Source organism: Megalobrama amblycephala, linkage group LG14, assembly GCF_018812025.1.
Source record: "Megalobrama amblycephala isolate DHTTF-2021 linkage group LG14, ASM1881202v1, whole genome shotgun sequence".
In the NCBI taxonomy this organism is placed as follows: domain Eukaryota; kingdom Metazoa; phylum Chordata; class Actinopteri; order Cypriniformes; family Xenocyprididae; genus Megalobrama; species Megalobrama amblycephala.
This window is the reverse complement of record NC_063057.1, coordinates 19,457,243-19,478,341: the sequence shown is the minus strand read 5'-3', so window position 1 is coordinate 19,478,341 and position 21,099 is coordinate 19,457,243. Positions and strand designations below refer to the sequence as shown.

Sequence of the window (21,099 nt, the reverse complement as noted above, 5' to 3'; positions counted from 1 at the left end):
ATTAGTCTTTCCATAAAAGGACGACTCTCCCTCTCAAATGGTTGTTTTCATCGGGATAATTTGTCTCTATTTAAAGATAAAATGTGTTTAAGTGTACTAAACATCGGAGAGATGTTGGCAAGATGTCACACCATAGTTAAAAGAATAAACATGCAGCCTTGTGTAGAAGGAACAATAGGGGATTTATTACTGTGTTTCATAGTAGCTCAAACAGCTAATCTTGTTCCTCTCTTGTTTTTCATCACAATGCTTTATAAGGGCTGGGTGGTATGATGATATAGTTGCTTTAATATAAAGCATCAATCAATAGAGATGTTGCTATTTCATGTATATCGTGTTATGTAAATATAGTTACACAGTGTAGGACTGCTTAAAGTTTTTGATTGTTTATAGTGATAGATAAACATGAATGAATGGAAAAAAGGTCAGAAATTAACGGGTTATTGCGCTTGAACGTTTGAATACACTAGGAGTGTGCTCGAATAGTTGAATACGAAAATTCGGATATTCGATCTGTAGTAATTATTCCAAAAATAGTTTTCAAAATTTGCTACATGTTGCTTTGCTGTCTGTAAATGCAGTGAATCCATGATAAATCTTAAGAACGTAAACTAATAACTAATTGCATTGGGTGGCGTTGTGGAGCGTGATTGTATTTAATGACCGAACGTCGTTGTCTGCGTCAAGGTGCAGCAAAGTTTGTAATTACTTTAATCAAAATAGTCTTTCTTTGTGATTTTACTAAAAGGTATTACTTTTAAACAAATGAATCAACATGTCATGTGCAAACATAGTCAGGTGAAACAATAATTTTCGCGTTAACTGAGTCGGTTATGTCTTCATTGTGTTGATAATAGAGTAAAGACTGTGTATAGACTATTGTAACTGGAGAACTTAAAACAGTTTGTCTTTCTTATCTGTCCTATTGTTTGTTCTCTGCATCTTTGTTCTTATTTTTACTCACAAAGATAAAATATCAAAAATAACCAGGTATTGTTATTGTGATATATTTCTTATATTGTGAAATAAGATTTTGGTCATACCACCCACCTCAAACGCATTCTTTTGTGACTAGTTTACTTGACTGGAAAGTTCATGTCTATGAAAGGTTTGTATTTTACCAGAAACCTAGATTGCCTCACCTAAAGAAGTAACAGGAAACGAGACGTTGCTCAAGCTCACGCACAATCGTCTGCATCTGAAAACTACTCATAACGTTTTGGTTCAATAACCGCACTGAGGAATATGACTTTATTTGAGAGTGCCGTTAAGTTTACTGCAGCATTGAAAAGAGCGCAACCCACACGGCTGTGTCATATTTCTCTCGTGATTACTGCTCCCTCCCTCTGGTCAGCGGGGAGTTTACAGGTCCAGAAGAATGTGGTTATTCATCAGGGTAGTTTGTTGGGCCCTAATGCGTAATGAATAGACGATGATGCTGCAAAAAGGTGATCTTGAACTTGGATAGGAAGCAGGCGAGTGACTGTTCATGCGTGAACTGATTGCACATCATCGGGGGGGGGGCTTCAGTTATCCATCGGGTCAAGCCATCACGCCGTATTTGGATGCTGATGTTTGTGTTTTATCGCTCTTAATGTGCCTGGTTTCGTCCCCTCAGCCTGATGCATATGTTGTTGTAGCTTTTGGGGGGCAGGTGGAATGGCTTACAGGGTCAAGCTGTGAGATAACAGCTGTGACTCGGTTGTTTCTCCTTTGACATTGACAAAGACCTCCCCTCCCGAGCTCTCCTTTCACCTCACATCCACTGGTCATGGCAGATGCATGACTTTGTGGAAAGTTTGCTGGGGTCCACCCATACATCTGTGTGTGGGCACCACTCAAGGCCTGCGTAGCATACATTACATTAACAAATATGTTTTCACCGATAGAAATCGCTCACTTGCTGTCTTTGTTAACCACAGAGCTGTTCCCGTAACTTTTGGCACTACGGTAGTGTTTGGAAAGGCTTTCCGTAATAAAAACCAAGGCGTTGCTCCAACAGCTTTTTTGAAATGCCAGTTTCTGCGTGTTTTATGTAGCAGCCAATGATATGTGCGTGTTTTTTTCTTTTCTTAGCTGCACTGTGAGACAAACTTTGGCAGCCACGGTCGAGATGGTGATCCGAGACATTTGCCAAACACATGCTTTGGACCCTTTTTCCTAATGACACCATATTAGGCTGAGCTTCAAGATGGCCACAAAGACATGAATGGATTTGTCATTTCTGATTGCATAAATGCTGATTTACTTCATGAAAACTTTATTTTTTACATCTGTGGCTCCTTTTTTTGCATGGAAAACTTGCCTCTGGGCTTGCATGCAGATAACGAGAGGAGCAGACCGTGTACAGTGCAGGTTGTGGCTTTCTGACAGGCGTTTCCTGTAGGTGGAGGTCCAATCGTTGGCATTTAGTGGTGTGACATCACAGTGAGGCTGTGCAGCTGTACGAAGAGGATGGAACATCAGCCTACGCACATCAACACACAGCTCACAACTCCGACAGCGACGCTAGAGAGAAGTGATCCACTCAGAGAATGCAACAGAAGCAAGCTTAGCTGAACAAAACTGGTTTGTTTTTAAAATGATAAATATAGTGCAGATCAACCACACTGGAAGCACACTGGATGAACTTGAAGAGCTCAGAATGAACACTTGACTTGATCTTATGTTTTACATAACCGCTCATTGCACCCTAGGGATGCATGGAAAAGTGAAGGTTATTTGTGACAACTGATAACAAGTGAAGACTTGTAATGCACTTTGACATAATAAAGCCATTATATATTGCATTCACTTGATTTCACAAAATATCTATCTACCTAAAAGATTGAAATACGCAGTTCCGCTCATCATAAACAACTCTACAACAGCTGCATTTACCATCCTGTCTCATTCTTTGTCAGACTGTCATGTCACACTCGCATCCTAGCCTCACTGCGCATGGGTGACTCGGAGCTGTGTGTGTGTGAGGCCATGGGCAGTGTCTGTTTGCTCTCTGTGTTGACAGAGGGATGGAGAAGTGAAGTACCCCCCTCAGGAGAGAGATGGAGGTTAGAAAGGGAGAGGGAGGCAGGTGGCTTAGAATCGTAGTCTCAGGTGACGCATCTGTGATCGCGTTGCGCGCACCGGGACAAACGCATGCCAAAACCTGACAAACATTATCCTTCCAGAGGACATCCAGGTTGCTTGACTTGTATGAGATCATAAATGTTTTTTTATATTTATAGCCCATGTTTTATCGAGCTGAAGTGTGGTTAAGCAAGTATCCACTGGGAGGCCTGTTAGTGCCGTAAGGTCACGTGAGGGACGTGTAGGGAGGAGCTGTGGGCTCAGGTAACATGTTTTTGTTTGCTGGCTGTAAGCGAGCTCTCTCGACGGGCCCTACCTACATGACAGGTGTCCCACAGAGCAGGCAGACAAGGGTGCAGCACCACATCCTACTCATTTATAAATGTGCGAATGTTATTGTGCAGTGTTTGTGATGTAATGCTGCAAGCCAGGCATGAAATTGATCATGGAGTGGCGCAGACTGTCCTTTTCGCCCATGGCACTATTGCAATGGGCTGATTCGGCCCCTGTGCATCCGGAGATATACGTACAATCTGATGCTCCAAAAGTGCCATTAACTAAGAGGAAGGAAATTTGTCTTGGGCCCTGTTTCCACCTGGTATTAAGATGCGTTTTGTTCGATTGCATCACAAGTGGACCACACTAAATACAGGTGTAAACGGGGTGTAAAACGTTTTGAGCTTGTCCACTTTCTACCATTTCCAGAGGTAGCCGAAAACGCATTCGACTGGGTTGCTTTCATAGTGGAAACGCTCATGTGGTCAAATGTGTGCAAACAGTCACTAAAGACCGCCTGCTCTCTGCCTACTAACCTAATGCATAAACATTATGGGAAGCACGCTAGCCAGACGGGTTTTAAACTTTGTCAGCTGAAGACCCAAGTTTGGTTTGAAGACGAAAAATGTACCAAGCACAATGTTCTCTCACCATTCCTGATTTTTAACGCGCACTCAAAGCGTTCGACTGGACTTGTGGCTGTCAGAGCAGAAACGAAAGCTGCTGCTCTGGGTATTTTTCTGTCGTCATTGGCGTGTTCATATGTAATTGTGCAAGCTTATTTTGTCAATTAGATCAAAAGATCGGAAAAAAAACATATTTCCCTGCCGATAGACCCTCTCTCCAAAGAAATCAGGACAGAAGTGATTGAAAGTGGACAAAAGAGATGGATTAAAATACCAGGTCTACTTGTGATCTGATCAAACAAAACCAGGTGGAAAACGGGTCCTTGGTGTGTTTTTCAGTTTTGTGTTATAGATGTGAATGAAACTTTTCATTGTACATCTTTTGAAGGAGAGGTGTGCTATTAGTTTTCTAAATGTTCAGACTTATAATTTTTCTTGACAGATAAAAATAAGATGGAAAGTAATCTCTTGAAAGAGGGACACAAGAATATCATAGAGGCTCTTTAGACCCGGGTCAGTGTGCAACCACATAGCAACAACCTAGTGCTGTTGCTAAGCATCATTCACATTTTCTTCCAAAAATGTAAAAATTTAGTTTTCTTTATAAATCTTAATGAACCACTCATTGAATCTATAGATGGGGGATGTGCATCATTGATTTTGTTTGTCATCAGTCATCCTTATCTAATTTAAGAATGTCAAGTGCCTCCTCTCTGACCATGGTGGAGGTGCACTGTGGTCAGCCACTTGGCAGACTGTAGCACAGGAGCTATTAACCTCATTAACGTTTGTCAGAGAGGCCGAGATAAAATACAGGCCAGAGACACGTCCTTGCTTAGTGGCCCAAGTCAAAAGAGCCCACCCTCAAGTATCTATTCTGACCTCTAGACAATGTTGTTCAAGTCTATGGGGTTTTTCCGGCTCTTTTATCATCTGCCAAGTCATTATTTGTCTCTGCAGCTCTGATGTTTAACAGTTGGTATTAAGGGTTGGTTCTTAAGTATGGGGAAATTTAGTAAACACCACTAATAACAGATTATATTCAAATATGAATTTCTCATCTTTTCTTCAACAGCAAGAGCTGGCCGGCAGCCATGATTGTGGCATATTTGTCTCACAGGAAGAGATGCGAACAGGGTGATACAACCTCGTACCTCATGCATCTTTATCAATGACAGCGAGGAAAAGCTCTCGGCGTGCGTTCGTGCATTTTTGAGGCACGTGGCTGTGTAAAGCCTCAGTGTAGCGTAGGCTGTGATGACTCAGACTGCGTGAATGGTGTGAAGTCACATCACCGGGGCTAGCGTTTGGAAGCCTGCTCTATTTCCATCTCTCCCCGCTGAAAATCAGACAACGCAAACCAGGAAAATGACTGTGGGAGAGAGAGCGGGAGAAACGGGGAGAGAAAGGAAAAAATACTCCTACATGAGGCTGTGGGTTTCCCTGCCTGCTGTAGCGAGCTGCCGGAAGGAGGAGCTTCCAATACGACATTGTGTCCATACAGAGAGAGGAGGAAAAACAGTTGGATTCAGCTGGCTGCTTCTGTGCCAGAATTGGTCCCTCATCATCATTCCTTAGATGGATAGCTTGGGAGCCAGTGGAAATCTCAATCACTGAAAGAACGGGACAGAAAAGAATTAATATTAGATGTTTTCAGATAGGCTGTTTTATATTTTTGTTTCGAAAGCTGTTCATCTTTTTATAGGCTCTTTAAATGGCTTCTCTTTCCTCATGACCATTTAATTGGTCTCGTATTCCGCAGCCATCTCCCCCTTTTTTCTCCCCATCCACCCCTCCCTTCCCTTCTGAGTGGAGTGTCAAGGGTTTATTTAGGAAGTGCAGCTAGGGGAGGGAAAGAAATCCGGGTAGGGCAAGCATTTTTCTTTCTTTCTTTCTTTCTTTTCTCTCTCTCTCTCTCTCTCTCTCTCTCTCTCTCTCTCTCTCTCTCTCTCTCTGGCTGCGTTCCTCTTGAGTGGCAGACAGTTTTACTAAAGGAAATGGGCGTGTCTGAGGCAGTCTGAATGCTCTGATTTAGCCAGGAATGTTCTACTGTACTAGATTTTTCCACACCTCCCTCCGTTTGGCATTTTTAAAGAGGGGGGTGTCTGCTGAATGTGTGTGCAAGTGTTTGAGAGTAAAGAAAGGGTACGTCTGGACATTCGGAGGGGATATGTTATGGTTATCTGTGTGTGTGTGTGTGTATATACAGAGAGGCAGTGCGCACGCGTGCATTCCTAAGCAGTGACGGCAGGATTGCCCTGCTGAGGCCAAGAAGAACAGACTCTGTGTGAGAAAGCTGGAAAGAGACCCACCGTATGCTTTCTAAGGGAAATGGGTTTATTACACGATACAATGTTGTCTCTCTTTTGCCATCTTCCTGTGTTTGTCACTTCTTCGTGAAGAGGACATGGTAACTTAAACTCTGTGCCAAAATGTAGCAAGCTGAAGCTGCCTACGTAGGGAGCATTTTAAGGCAGCCTGTAGCCGGTGTATTTTACAGGAATTGGTTTTTGCAACAGGGTTTCCAATCCCCCTTTCCAAGCCCTAAAATTCAGCTTGGACTTGCTATAATAACAAAATCTCTCTTTTTTTTTTTTTGGTCAGTTTTCCAAACAAATAAAGTTGATATAGCATTTATTACAATCAAAATAATCTTTTGTGGGTATGTACTTACAACATACTGTCATATCAACAGCTAATCAATAATTAAACTGTTTTTGTTTTGCTAACCTTACCATGAATATTGCAGTGCTTCCCACACATAGACTTTACTTGGGCGGGCCGCCCACGTATAATGGCCGCCCAAGTATATTTGGAGACACATTTTTGCTTTTATTATTTTTATCCTCTTATACTTTTATATCCGCGCAAGATAATGAAACCATCCGCGATCAAATAACTAGTCGTTTCGTACCTGCTCATTATGTGTGTGTCAGAACTGTTTACTCCCGCTGACATTCCCACAGGCGCTGCATTTTGCAAAGTCACAAGGGGGCGTTCTACAAGCTCGCGCAACAGCGCTTCAGTCTGCTTCAAAGTGATTCTCAATCAATGAAAAGCGCAGATTTATGCCAAGTGATTGCTAATGAACTCAAGTTGATGAATTATTACAAAGTCTACTTTATGACCTTTATATAATGTTTTAGACGATTTTAAGAATCTGAAGGATCAGCCTGCAATAGTACAGACATTTCAAAATAAGAGTCCCGGTGTATTTCGGGCTTGTTTATAATTAAAATTCACACACTAAGTTTTTTCTTTTTCTTTTGGGCATTATTGGTATTTTGATTACACAATAAATTGTATTTAATTTGATTTCCATTTAATTCATAGTAAATTATTGTAGTCTCCCCCACAGGAAGAAAACACTAAGAACATTATTTGACATGTATATTATTCATTTTATAAATTTTACTAGTAAAATCTGTGTCCCATTCACTGAGAGAGACACTATATGACAGCAAGGAGAACATACGAAAAGGTGAATCATTTAAATGCTGTAATTTTGCATAATTTACAATGCATAATAATGCATAATATTAGTATGTAATTAAATGTAATATGCTATGTAATTAAAATTAATTTCAATAAATAAAAATACTGTTAAAAATCACACATTATTTGTTTGTCACATGTAGTAGACGATTTTTATGCCGAGGGTAATAGGAGGATTTTTCGCCCGGCTACCACTGCAAGTATATTTCAAACCTGTGGGAAGCACTGGTATTCTCATTGTAATTTTACTGTTGACTGACTATTATTAGTCTATTTCTTATTTTACAGCATACTAGTAATAATATAGTAATGTATAGTAATGTACATAGTATCAACCCATACATTGCGAACTGCATGCTTTCAATCACAATTCGTTATCGATTAGTGAAGGCGGGATAGGCAGAATCGCGCTGAATGACACAGACCAAACGCACTCTCTCTCGCACGCGCGCTCTCTCTTTCTTGTGCGTGATCAGTTCTCCTTGCGCCTGAATGGTCAAATTCACACATAGTTGTCAAAACGTCCATCGTGTGGAGTATCTCGCGTAAATACAGTCGGTTATGGCTTAAGTGGACGTAAACATTTGGGTGAAAACAGGATGTGTATCAGTATCCATGGATTCGGTCTTAAAGGGACCGTAGCCTATATTTGTCATTAATGTTAAAAAAACAACAAAAGATGTTAAATAAATGTATACATGGTAAATAAACCTACTGTATCTGAAAAACAAGTTTATTTAATTTGTATCTCTATAGTATTTGTTGTTTATACATTTCTTTTTATATATCAATTATATGTATTGTTAATAATGCCCTTTGAAGGTCATTGGACACTCTGAAATTTTTGTTCTCTAAGTTTATGACAAGCACATAAAAAATATTACTTTTTTCATTAGAGTAATAATAAAGAAGCTGTCCTACATTCATTAGTCTCACTGTGTTGTGCTTGAAAACTGCAACATCACCAAAAAAAAAAAAAAAAAGAGAGAGAGAGAGAAATTAATAAATGTATAGGCATCGGTATCGGCGAGTACTAGAAAAAAAGTATCGGTACTCGTACTCTGTCCTTTAAAAAAATGGTATCGGTGCATCCCTAATATATATAAATATATATGATTGAATGACAGAAAAGGCATATATTTCATATAATACAATCTAATTATGCTAAAATGTTATATGTGTGTGCTCTGTTTTGCTGGCATTAAAACTTTATTGGAATCAATATGTAGTGGCGTCTCTTAGTCTCTATTTGTGAGAGCTATTTGTGTGCCATAATGCTGCCTATGTAGAGCATTCCAAATCAGTCACTTATTAGGTTCCAATTCCGTCAGGATACTGCCTTAAAAGACAGATGCCTATGTAAACAAAGGACAGCAAGGCAGCTCACTAGGTTTGGAGCAGAGCTATTATTTACTGTGTTTTTTCAAGAGCGGTGAAACTTCATTCATTTTTCACAGCAGTCGAAACATCCACAATATATTAGACCCACTGCGCTTGTGAAAGCGACCTGACATGGCCAAAAATGGGAGAATTGTAGTTGCCTACAGAGTAAATCACACACTAACCGACACACATTGTCAGATTCCTATTAATTAACCCCGAAGCGGACAGCTGTCATCTCTGCGAGTCTCTGGACTGCTTTATAGCCTCTCTCTAGTCTTTATGCTCTACATAAGGGCACACACATCATATACGGTTTGAAAGTCTGTTCTCCAACATGCCACACATACAGATGACAGTCATTCTAATATATTTCCAAACAGTGAGCAGAAGATGTGCCACCTTCATAGGGGAGTGTTTGTATGCATGTGTGTATCTAGAGGGGGCATGTTAAGGCTGGTCAAGGTGTGTGTTGTGTGCAGGCATGTAAGTTCATGTTTTGTTTATTTGCAGTGATCTGGATCTCGGTGCTAGTATGCAAAGTTCAAAATTAACACTTATCTTACAAGTGCCAAATGTGGGTAAAAATTGGTTTTATTAGTTATTTTAGTTGTTTTGGATTGCAAATATAAGAATGGTAGTATGTTTTATTTTTATTAATTTTTTTTAATGATACAAATGCATCATGTTATGTTGATAAATGATCTAGTAAAAAGAAAAGTGCAACCACAGCCGGTGTTGCCAAGTCCGCGGTTTTCCCGAGGAATTGGGCTACTTTTGTTGTTGCCGCAGGTAAAAAAAATTTCTGCGGGTTGCTTTCCACCCTTGTATGTACGATTTTTGGCACCCAACGCCCCCAAAACACCCCCCAGATGTACAAATTCAGTGGAGAATTCAGCCACCTGATGGAGAAAATTTGCATTGAGCTTTTTTTGTTGCACAGACCTGGCAACCACAGCTCTGTTGTTTTTTTTTGTTTTGTTTTTTTGCCTCAGTAAGTAAAACATGTACATGTAAAATGTTTAAAATTATTAATATATTAAATGGGTAGTTCACCCCAAAATTAAAATTCTCTCATTAAGTACTCACTCTTATTATGTTCCTTCTTTCATCTTTGGAACACAAAGATGTTTTTGATGAAATCCGAGAGCTTTCTGAATCCCCACAGACTGCGACGTAATAACTTCCAAGGCCCAGAAAGGTAGTAAAGACATCATTAAAATAGTTCATGTGACTACAGTTGTTCAATCTCCTCAAAAGACATAATTTTGTGTAAAACTTTCAATTGAAGAAGACATGAAAGAGAGCTCAACTCAGTATTCACATGCTGTCAGATGCGGCTTTCTGGGCGCGTGCTTCATATGTGCAGTTTGTGGACACAAAACTTCTCACTTAGTGTGCACGAGTTAACTTTCGTGCCATCTTGCACCTGAATTTTTAAATCGGCAAAGCGTAAAAATGCATGCAAATGATATGAAGACACAGCACTGGTCCGATCAGGACAGTAAGAGTTCTGTCAACGAGCCCTGCATGTGCTCTCCCTCCTCTCATGGTGAGTGCGGCGCGCATGTGTGAGAGAAAGCGATAGAGGGCGCTCTCAGCTAAGCGACAGTACGTAAAGCTCAGCAGGCAATGAAATTATATGTGCTAAACTTATTTTTTGCATCTCAATTACAGGTGACTGTAATCGTACAATTTACTAGCCATTGGCTAATTAAATTTTAGTCGCCTCTCTTGAAATTTGGTCGCATATGCGACTAGCATTGTAGAGGGTTGTATTCGGTTGCTCAACATGCACTTGCATCACTGGTAGTTTCTAGTGCTGGGTTAATACCACAGTAATCATCACAGCCAGAGTTCCAGAAACTAAGGGCAGCTAAAAGCCACAGAAAATAAAGGTGAGACTTCAACATCAATGAGTCACTGGATCTAATGTGCAGTGGGAGACTAAATTATTCCCTGTGTCCCTAAATTATTGGAACTATGATTGGATTTTACAAAATTATCTTTTAAAAGAAACAGTATCCTGAAAAGGGGACATTTCTTTGTCATATATATTTGTGTGCTGGTGTTCTGACGATTTATGCTACCCACTCTCAGATTGTGCTACCTCCCATTAAAACAGTATAGGTAGCACATTCGCCAATGAAAAATGCATAATATTCATGTGGTGTGATGTTTTTTGACACTTTAATAACGTCCATACCTACCCCAAACCCTAAACCTAACCTTAAAGGTCCCGTTTTTCGTGTTTTTTTTGAAGCTTTGATTGTGTTTATAGTGTGCAATATAACATGTGTTCATGTTTCGCGTGTAAAAAAACGCAGTATTTTTCACATAATTTACTTATCTGTATACCGCTGTTTCCACTGTCATAAAAACGGGCTGATGACTTCCTTGTTCTATGAAGTCCCTCCTTCAGAAATACGTAACGAGTTCTGATTGTGCCAGCGGTTCCTGTGTTGTGATTCGACAGCAGCTTAGCGGAAAGGTCCCGGAAAGGTCACGCCTCTTACCATAACGTGGAGATGCACGCGCTCAGTGTTATTGTAAACATGTCTTTAATTTTACCCTATCAATTTGAGCCGGAATCAGACCCGGTGATTGGACTGCGGGATGAAAATAACAGCGTTTCGGCGACATGGCGACAAACACACTCTACAAACGCAACTCTTGTGTATTCCTGTGGGCGGAGGTTAGTCAAAAAACTGTTTTAGTGACGTCATTAAAGAAGGAAGTAGAGGGATGTAGTCCAAACTGGCCGTTCGATGTAGGCGACTTCTGTTAAATAAAATATCTCGCTTGGCATTGAACTTTGAGCTTTAAAATTTTACAGATTTTATTTATACTCTAACAACAACATTACACACAAACTAAAGTTTGAAACATGGGATCACGAAGAACGGGACCTTTAAAACAATGCAAACATAATGTTGGTAGCACAAGTCGGCGTCAGTACCGCCCCACTGTGGTGCTAATCCAAGCACATTTTTGCTCATGTGAAGGATGATGTTTTACGTCAATATTGGAACATGAATGAAGTACAAAGCCTAGTTTACATAATAATAGTTTAGCATCCAAATACATCGCGAATATGGGAACATTCGCTTTATTTACCAGTAGGCTATATGTTATTTCTGAATATGATTATAAAATGTTACATATGTTTTTTTTTTTTCTTTTCTCTCTCAAACTCTATTTTATATGTGTAGTGTATTTTTAACCATGCAGCAAGCGTTTTCTAAATATCTTGAAAAACACTTTGAAACTTACTACTATATAAACCCTTTAACCAATAGTATTAATCAGTCAAAATTCAGTTAATGGATAACCAGTTAATTATGAGCATCCCAATTAGAAATGTACATTAATAAATAAAATATTAATTACTGGCAGTTAGTTATCACTGAAATTGGTTGCTTAGTTTTAGACCCTGTTGGCACAATACTAGTTTACTAGTCTTCCTCCATCCTCTTTTGTTAGTAGCCAAACAGTCTCGCCAAAATCCAGGTTTCATCTGTAGACTGTATGTCCCAGCATCTGGCCCCTCCTCTAATCCCACTTATCACCACAATACACACACTTTAATTCCTTTGTCGCCACCCTGTTTGTTGTTCCAGGAGAAGTATGTCAGTGTGACATATTTAGCCCCTCTGACCAGGATTAAAACGTTACTTGCAAGGGAAGCCCCTGATTGGCTGTTGGTGCTATCTTTTGCTGTCCATCAATGCCACTTCCCTCCTGCATCTCTTCGTCTCGCTCTGTCCGACAAATATATCGCTTAATCATTAATCTTTCCATCCGTTTTTTGCCTCCACCATGAACACATTAAATCCTCTCACGAGCAGTGCCGCAACAACACGTCTTTGTGCACGCTCAGGATGTGAGCATTGAATGGACGTTTATGGATGAGCGGAAAATATAAAAGCTGCCTCCATGTTGTATTCTCTCTCTCTCTCTCTCTCTCCACTTTCATGGTGGCTCTGACCAAGCATGCAACTGCGCCCCCTTGTGTCAATGTGTAGTCACTGCACCCTGTTTGTTCTGCAAAGGTCGAGCTCTGTTATTGGACACGCTTTTGCCACACAATCTTCACTTCCCCTCCCTTGTTATACAAAAGACGTGTTCGAACACAGATTTTTTTCTTTTTTTTTCTTTTTTCTTTTAGAAGCCAAGTAGCTTTACCCAAACCAAAGTGTTGTAGGACAAACCATCAAGTTAAAGCCCTGTCTTTTGATGTTTTTCCATTAGAAATGAACATATGTTAACCAGTGCTCTTGATGCCTGGAAGAATAATATTACGCCTCAGGGCCAACGATAGCCTCATGTTTGTGCTATGAATCATAGCTACTCTTTGAAAAGTGTCACATCCTGTTTACAATACTAGCTGAAATGACCCAGGGTTTCGTAATATGTACACTATCTGTGTGTAGTTTCCATAAATGTGCCCCAGTCACGTTTTTTTATTGCCCTATTTTGTCTGGTGTGTTGTTGATTGTCAAACTCTTAACTGTTTTTCTCTCCATCTCTTTGCAGGCCTTGTGGATGCACTTAGATGTGTGCAATGAGTGCTGTGGCTGACATGCCTCAGTGTTTTGGATTGCTGTGCTCTGGACTCAGTAGGACAAGAGACTCCCAGCACAGAACGTCATGAGCATAGTCATCCCAGTAGGGGTGGACACGGCCAACACCTCATACCTGGACATGGCTGCAGGCTCAGAGTGAGTTTTCTCTCTCTCTCTTGCTCTCGGTGTCCTTTCATATTGACTCATCACTACCTTTTGTTTCGTTTTGTTCATTTTCTGGTTGCATCAGCAGAGGGAAGCGCATCTGTAGTCTGATTTTTCCACCACCGCTTCCGTTCTCTCATCTGTCTGTGACTTTCTCATCAGAAACATGCTCTGCTGCTATTGAGAAAAAAAAAAAAAAAAGTGGAACATAAGTTATATAGCAGTTGCTCTTTTCCGAACAATGGAAGTATATGGAGGCTGAAGCTGTCAAGGTCCAAAAATGAGAATAAACCCCAAAAAACCCATAAACACCATAAAAGCGATCTGTATGACTTTTAAGAGCGTACAATAGCTTTATGTGAGGAATAGAAAATTAAAAGTTATAAAATTAAATGAAAATTCATCCATGACTACTTCAATCAATATCTTTTTAATATAAACTCCATCCCTGCACACTCGCGTTCATCTGCCTCCACTTTTGAGGGCAACGCCCACATCTCAACATCCAATCAACAACCGATAAATAGAACCAAGTACCTGAATTATTATGTTTTCTTCTGCGTTAATAAAAAAAATATTAAGAAACATTTTAAAATGACAAAAGGTTGAGGCAATGCCACCATTTTCATTTTAGGTGAACTGTACTGTCCCTTTAAAAAAATGTTGAATTGCATTCATAATGGGTTTTGGTTTGCCGTTTGGTATTTATTTCTATATTATTGCATTGCACCTAGTTAGGACAAAATTGTGAAAATAGTAATTTTCCAAATACTTGTTTGCTGTCATTGGAGATTGAAGTTTAAGAAGAGAAAATATTGTACTGTTCCTTTAAAAAAAATGTTGAATTGCATTCAGAATGGGATTTGGTTTGCGGTTTGGTATTTGTAGGATCGATAATCACGTCCGTTACTATTTTATTTCTATATTACTATTCATCAGATTTCTCTTGTACCTTCTGTGAGTTTCAGTGCAGGAAACACTGCTGTTAAACGTCTGATAGATTTTACATCACGTGCCGTACAGCAGACCCCTCCCCTCTGCAGCATGCGCTTGAATGAATGCAGTGTGTTTCTCTTTAAATGCGGAGCTCCGTCCCGTTGCCTCGTCACTTTGTGTTGCCATGGCGCTCTCTCCTGCACTGCGCAGGGCCTGTTGTCATGGCGACCGTCTGAGTGACAGCTGGGCCCTGGAGCTTTAGCCTGCTTAAGAGGCCGTGCTGCCGTGTAGCTTTACGTCCGTCTGGGTTTTAGTCTTTCGGGCATCCATACGGCTGTCTGCATACGCAGATTTATTCCACAAGGCTCTAACAAGCTTTAAGAAGGATCTCCACCTGCCGCTAAACGAGAAACGGCACATAATGAAAAAAAAATGTTGCATTGTTTATCTCTGGGTGGTCTTACATGGTGGTCTATGCATCACCGGATCTTATCCGAGTGTCGCACGTCTCCTACATGGCTTTTTTCTTGTTCCTGACATTACTCCTCAGTCAGGGTCAGCCCACCCCGGGCCTGCGGCAGAGGTTGTCATGGTTACCAGGCATTGTGCATCACTGTGATGTCAACAGATAGTCCGTTAAAATGCCATTGGACCTGAAACAGCTGCTGTAATCCCTCTAAACCTCGTCCAGCTCTAGATGGACGCTGTCTGGTGTGATTTACGCTAAACATGACACACATGTAACTTGTGTGTTTGCATGTCTAGGTATGTAATGGGAGGAAATGTGAGATGTCACTCTTTCTATGCCCTATCTCAGGGTTCCTACGCAGTTTAGAAAAGTATGGAATTTGATTTGAGTAATTTCCAGGTCTAGATGGAAAATTTCCAACTCCAAGTATGGAAAAAATATTTGTGTTTCAAGACTATAGCCCCTGTTCTGTTTTCTAAAATATAAGAATTACTAAAATGTAGCAGTGTTTTCATGGGAAAGATTTAGTGGTTTGTCCAAAATGAATGAATAAATTGAAGGTGCTTATTTTTGTAACGCAAAACTGTTTATCTTTACCATAAGCGAGTCTTTTTTGAACCTTACTAAAAGAATGTGCGTGTACCACTCAAACCAGAAACAGATAAAGGAGCAAACAATCATCTAAATCAGACTGTGCTTTGCTCTTTGGTTATCGTGCAACATCAAACCACATTTAAAGAATCCAGCTGATGTGGCAGAGGTGAATATATGCAGATTATGAAGCACTTTAGGTTCTTCTCATCATGTAAGCGCATGTTATCACTTTGCAAAAACCAATGAAAAATGAAAGTAAAAATATTTAGAGATGACTGTATTATGTAAATATAATGCTGTATCAACCATTTATGTAAAATATGGTCTGAAAAATCAACAGATAGGTTTGAAAATTTGAGTCTGGAGGAAAAAAAAATTGAATTTTGAAATGAAAAATGTGTAGGCACCCTGCAATCTGTCGCCCTACTCTCTCTCAACAGGTGTGTTTGTGTGTGCATTGTGTCTATTCCATATTAAGCTGTCTCTGGAGCAGTGGGCTATGATTAGCACATGCATACCAGTTGCGTCTAATTGGAGCTTCAATTACATTCCATGCAAACTCTGTCCTGTCTTTTCCATCTTTTTTCAGCTCTTCTTCGCTCTTTGATCAATTTTGTACCAATTTTGAACAATTTGACACAAAAATACAATAACATAGTGTGCTGCGAAGAGATTTCCAGATTAAATTTTAAAAATGTGATGCTTTGAGCGCTGTTGAGCGGATTCGTAAACACCTCTGATTGGCCTTTGTGTTCACACGCTCATCAGATATGTCTGTGATTGGCTTCAATGATCAACGCTTCAAAAACGTTGTAAATAGTCATCAATGACGCTCTTCACCAAGCGCTTACACAGATACACACAGGAGCACTCCCTCTTTCAAATTCAAACACTTCCGTGTGCTTTCAAACGCTCCCATGCATTGATCATTGTAGCAAATCAGACATATCTGATGAGCGTGTGAACACGATGGCCAATCAGAGGTGTTTATAAATCCACTCAACAGCACTCAAAGCATCAAATTTTTAAAATTTCAGTACCGGCGCTTTTGACAACTCTAATTTACATTTATAAAAATTGGACGCTTTTATCCAATGTTACAGATACTCATATATATTTTATCAGTTCTTGTTTGACACTGAATCCATTTTTAGAGTTTTTATCTAAAGCTAACTTTAAAAACATTATATAGGTTTTTAAATTGCTCTTTTATAGTATTGCAACTTGTTACTCACCATGGAAATAGTTAGGAAAGATGGCATGGCGTTAAAACACCAACCATTATTGCATTGCACCTGGTTCGGACAAAATTGTGAAAATACTAATTTTCCAAATACTTTGTTAGCCATCATTGGATATTGAAGTTTAAGATGAGAAAATATTTTAACGTCTAAAACATTGCACCCGGGTGTCAATTCTTTTATGGGCTCAAAATAATGTTGCGCTTTAATCCTGCATTTATGGGTAATTAGATTTTTTTTTTTTTTTTTTTTTTTTTTTTTTCAATCTGTCAAACCTCTCTGTCATTGCACCTACTCAAACACCTTCTCTCTGTCTCCTTTTGACTCGCTGCCTGTTTAAAGTCCTCCTCCTAAGCCTGCTTAGGGTGGCGGCTGTTTTTTAGTAAAGACACTAGAGAGTTTATTGTCACCCATGTGAAGGAAATCCCCCGGCCTGTCACCTGCCCCTCGTTGATAATCTTATCGCTAAAACCACAGCGTAATGTAAAGGCATCAATAAAAACCTGCTAATCATTTATCGCCTGCCTGGAAGGGCAGTTTTTTCGTAAGCGCTCTTATTCTCATTTGACTCATGCAGACACACACACACACACACACACACACACACACACACACACTCTTTCTCTAAAGGGCCCGCCCCTCAGCGGTTCGCACACTTTCACTTTGACAGTTAGCTGTAAGCGCCAACCGAATCAGGAAGTGCGAGCGTGAGGTAGGGACAAGACAGCACGAGGTGAATGGGACAGCAGGTATAGCTTCTCTCTGCTTGCAGTGAGACATGATTGGGAGGAAAGTGAGAATACAACAAAAACAGGAAAGAGAAACGAATACGGACTGGTTTCTGCTTGCTGTCGCGCTTTTGCCTTTTACTCCACAGACGCCTTGATTTATGGTAAGTTTTGGCACCGTTTTTTTGGAGGAATCTTCCCGTTTTATTAAGAACTATGGTACCTTTTGAAGTACGTATGTGCTTGTTTTTGTTTCGTCTCTCATTGAAAGAAGCACATGCTTGCTTCATGAACAGAAGTGTAGTGATATGCAAATTACAGCATAACCGTTGTTTATGTGAGTGCTCTGGTGTCAGGTTAAACGTGTAATCTGTTTCTATACTGGTATTAAAGTGGCTATGTGACCTTGAAAGGTTTTGTGTGAGGTTATGTTTATATACGTGATTGTAAATCTGTCTGTAAGGGTCCTTCTTTCTGTACGTGTCCTTTTTTTGCACATTCTGCCAATAAAACTTGGCATTCAAGGACCCTTTGCTGCCAATTTCATACACTAAACACTCCTGCCATTTCTGGTTTTACTCTAAATCTTCTTCCATTCATTTTATTCGCTTTCTAAAAACATGTGGAAGCGAGGGCCCTTTCATTGGGCATGTTTATGTGGAACAGATAGGGTTTGGGTTTGTGACAGATTTAATTGTGAGATTACAGAGACGTGTGATCCTGTTATTTCACTTTCTACAAGCTGCGTCCCGCCAGTTGAGGGCATGACAGGACACACACACACGTGTGTACAGATAGCAGGTCACTACTGAGGTCTATCATGTTCTTTGTCCTGCTAAAATGTGCATTCACTGGTGAAAAAAAAAAACTGATACATTGGTGAATGAACTTCTCCTTGCTAACCAGCAAGCTTTGTTAATCTTTGTTCTTCCTTTCCTTTTTGTTTCGTTGCAGTCAAACCTGTTTTTTGTGAGTATGCTTTAAAAACACACGCCTTGTCAGACTTGTTCCTCATTCCGGCCTCTCTCTTTTTTTTTTTTCCTCACTGTGTGTTTGTGTATATGGAGTAGACCAGAATCTGTGGAGGCGAGCTCTGTGGTAGTTGAGAAGTCCAGCTACCCTCACCAGATTTACAGCAGCGGCTCCCACCACTCCCACGGCTACATCGGTCTGCCTTACGCCGTAAGTATCATCCCCCAGTAAACACGCCACACACCTTGCTGCACTTTACACACCCTTAGAGCCTTGACTTGCTTATCTACTTTCTGTGTTATCTGATCATGCTTTTGCTTAACAACTTTCTAATGGTTCCGCCTCCTGCGCTCTTTGACAGGACCATAATTATGGGGCGCGACCCCCACCCACCCCGCCGGCATCCCCACCTCCCTCGGTGCTGATCCGACCGGGCGAGGGTTTGTTTGTGTCCGGTGGCCGGCCAGGCGAGAACTTGTTCGTGCCCGGCGGGCAGGACGAGGCGTCGCGTGGCACCACGCTCAGCACCTCGGAAGACGGCAGCTACGGTGCTGACATCACACGCTGCATCTGCGGCTTCACCCATGACGATGGCTACATGATCTGCTGTGACAAGTGCAGGTAGGACATGTTCAAACTATGTCTACATGTGTAATTATGATGTTCATGGCTGCGTTTCAAAACCTTGTGAGTTGCATATCTAGCTTGAAGTGTCTGAAAGTCGTGTACAGTACAACCGTTGGGTCCTAAACAGTCAGAAATTGAGTGACAAAAATGGCCCAGATATTTTAAATGTAGGATAGATGTAATTTATATCATTTTAAATATTAATTTAATTATGTATGTAGTTTTATTAATGTTTTTCTGATATGTATTTAATTAATATGTACTATTAAAATGTCTTGAGACAAGACCTGTTATAAAAATCATGTACAGTACAATACGGTACAAATTATAAATTATAATATTGTAAATAAATAAGTGTTTATAATAAAGGTTTTCAATGTAATATTTATTATATATATATATATATATATATATATATATATTTATTTTTTTTTTTTTTTCTGGTTAGTAGATAGCTTTATTTTGTCAAAAAAAATAGTTTAAAAGGGCAAAGATGCCACAAAGGGACAAATATGCCCCAGATGTAGGGTAAAAATGTCCATGTTGTAATCATTTATTTTTATATTTACATTATTTAATTTTAGCAAAATGTAATGGTGGATATTTTGTAAAACTGTTTTCTAGGATGGTAGAAAGTAGGGATGCACTGATACCAGTATGCTCCAAAATGCTCCGATACCAACAACCGATATCACGCAGTATGTACAGTACAGTGCTTGTGACAAAGAAACACCAACAACGGAGCAAACAGAGATCAGAAATAATATATATGAGAAGGATGTCTACGTAAATGTATCAAATTAATATAAAGTTAAACAAATTAAATATATTACTCCTGTATAGCTGCTGTGCGTAAGCTGATAAACGAAACTCGGAGTGCGCAGCGGCACAGACCCGTGAGTTTGTCGAGCACGCATCCCTTTTTCACAGACATTGCTGGAAAGTTTGTAGTTCGGTCTGATGCCAGTAACAAAGAAGGTAAAGCAAGGCACATATTACTATAACTGAAGGTGAAAAGAGAGAAGCGCCACTTCTGTTTCTGATTGCTGATCTCTCACTCAGCACGCGTGAGTCATTTGAATTAAAATTAAATCGTATATGTAAGCAAAAACTGTTACGTGATTGTTTAATGAGTGGTTCCCTATATTATTAAAGGACGTTTACAGGACACAAAGTTTACTGGGCGCAAGCATCCGAAGTGCATTCCCAGAAAGCATTGAATTCTTTCACGCCATGTTGCACTTGAACTAACGAATTCACACAAAATTATGTAAAAACACAGAGTATCCTAGTAAACATAGTTTTTTAATGTCTTAAGTGAATGTAAACAAAACGCATGTGTAACAGTAGGTTAGTTCCGTGCTTTCTGTCTTAAAGGGACAGCAGCTTAATAAACCTGCTGCTGTGTTTTTAATGTTAATCAAACAACAAAGGACAAAGAAATCACTCAATGCTTTTGACTGAATGACTTTTGTAAGTTTAATAAAGATTCATCTATATCTAATTTATACAGTGAAGATTATATGCAATGTTATTTTACATTTGATTACTTTATTCATATTCTGTACCTGAAAACTACTTTTAGGCCACGCACACACTGCAACTAAATTCGGTTGTCAGTTCACCTTTTAGTACAGGGATGGGCAACTCCGGTCCTGGAGGGCCAGTGTCCTGCAGAGTTTATCTCCATCCCTGATAAAAACTCACTTGCCTATAGCTCTCTACTAATTCTGAAGACCTTGATTAGCTGGTTCAGGTGTGTTTGATTAGGGTTGGAGCTAAACTCTGCTGGGCAGTGGCCCTCCAGGACTGAAGTTGCCCATCCCTGTTTTAGTGCTTAATTGACCCTTCGCAAAGACCCGCCCCCCTTAGTTACTCTTGCTTTGTCCGACAAGCCATGGCGCTGTCACGCCACATGCGGTGAAAAATACATCGCGGAGCAAAGAGGACACTGAC

At 40.0% G+C, this 21,099-nt stretch overlaps 1 protein-coding gene across 5 annotated transcripts in view; it reads left to right on the top strand.

Annotated features, from left to right (window-relative positions):
• kmt2e (lysine (K)-specific methyltransferase 2E) overlaps positions 1-21,099 on the top strand; it is a 42,590-nt gene that overhangs the window by 2,448 nt on the left and 19,043 nt on the right. For all 5 annotated transcript variants that reach the window (XM_048156080.1, XM_048156083.1, XM_048156082.1 and 2 more), the window contains exons 2-4: positions 13,383-13,567; positions 18,615-18,726; positions 18,878-19,137. In XM_048156080.1, the coding sequence (XP_048012037.1) occupies positions 13,497-13,567; positions 18,615-18,726; positions 18,878-19,137 (443 nt within the window). In that variant the 5' untranslated portion in view covers positions 13,383-13,496. The remainder of the gene's footprint in view (positions 1-13,382; positions 13,568-18,614; positions 18,727-18,877; positions 19,138-21,099) is intronic.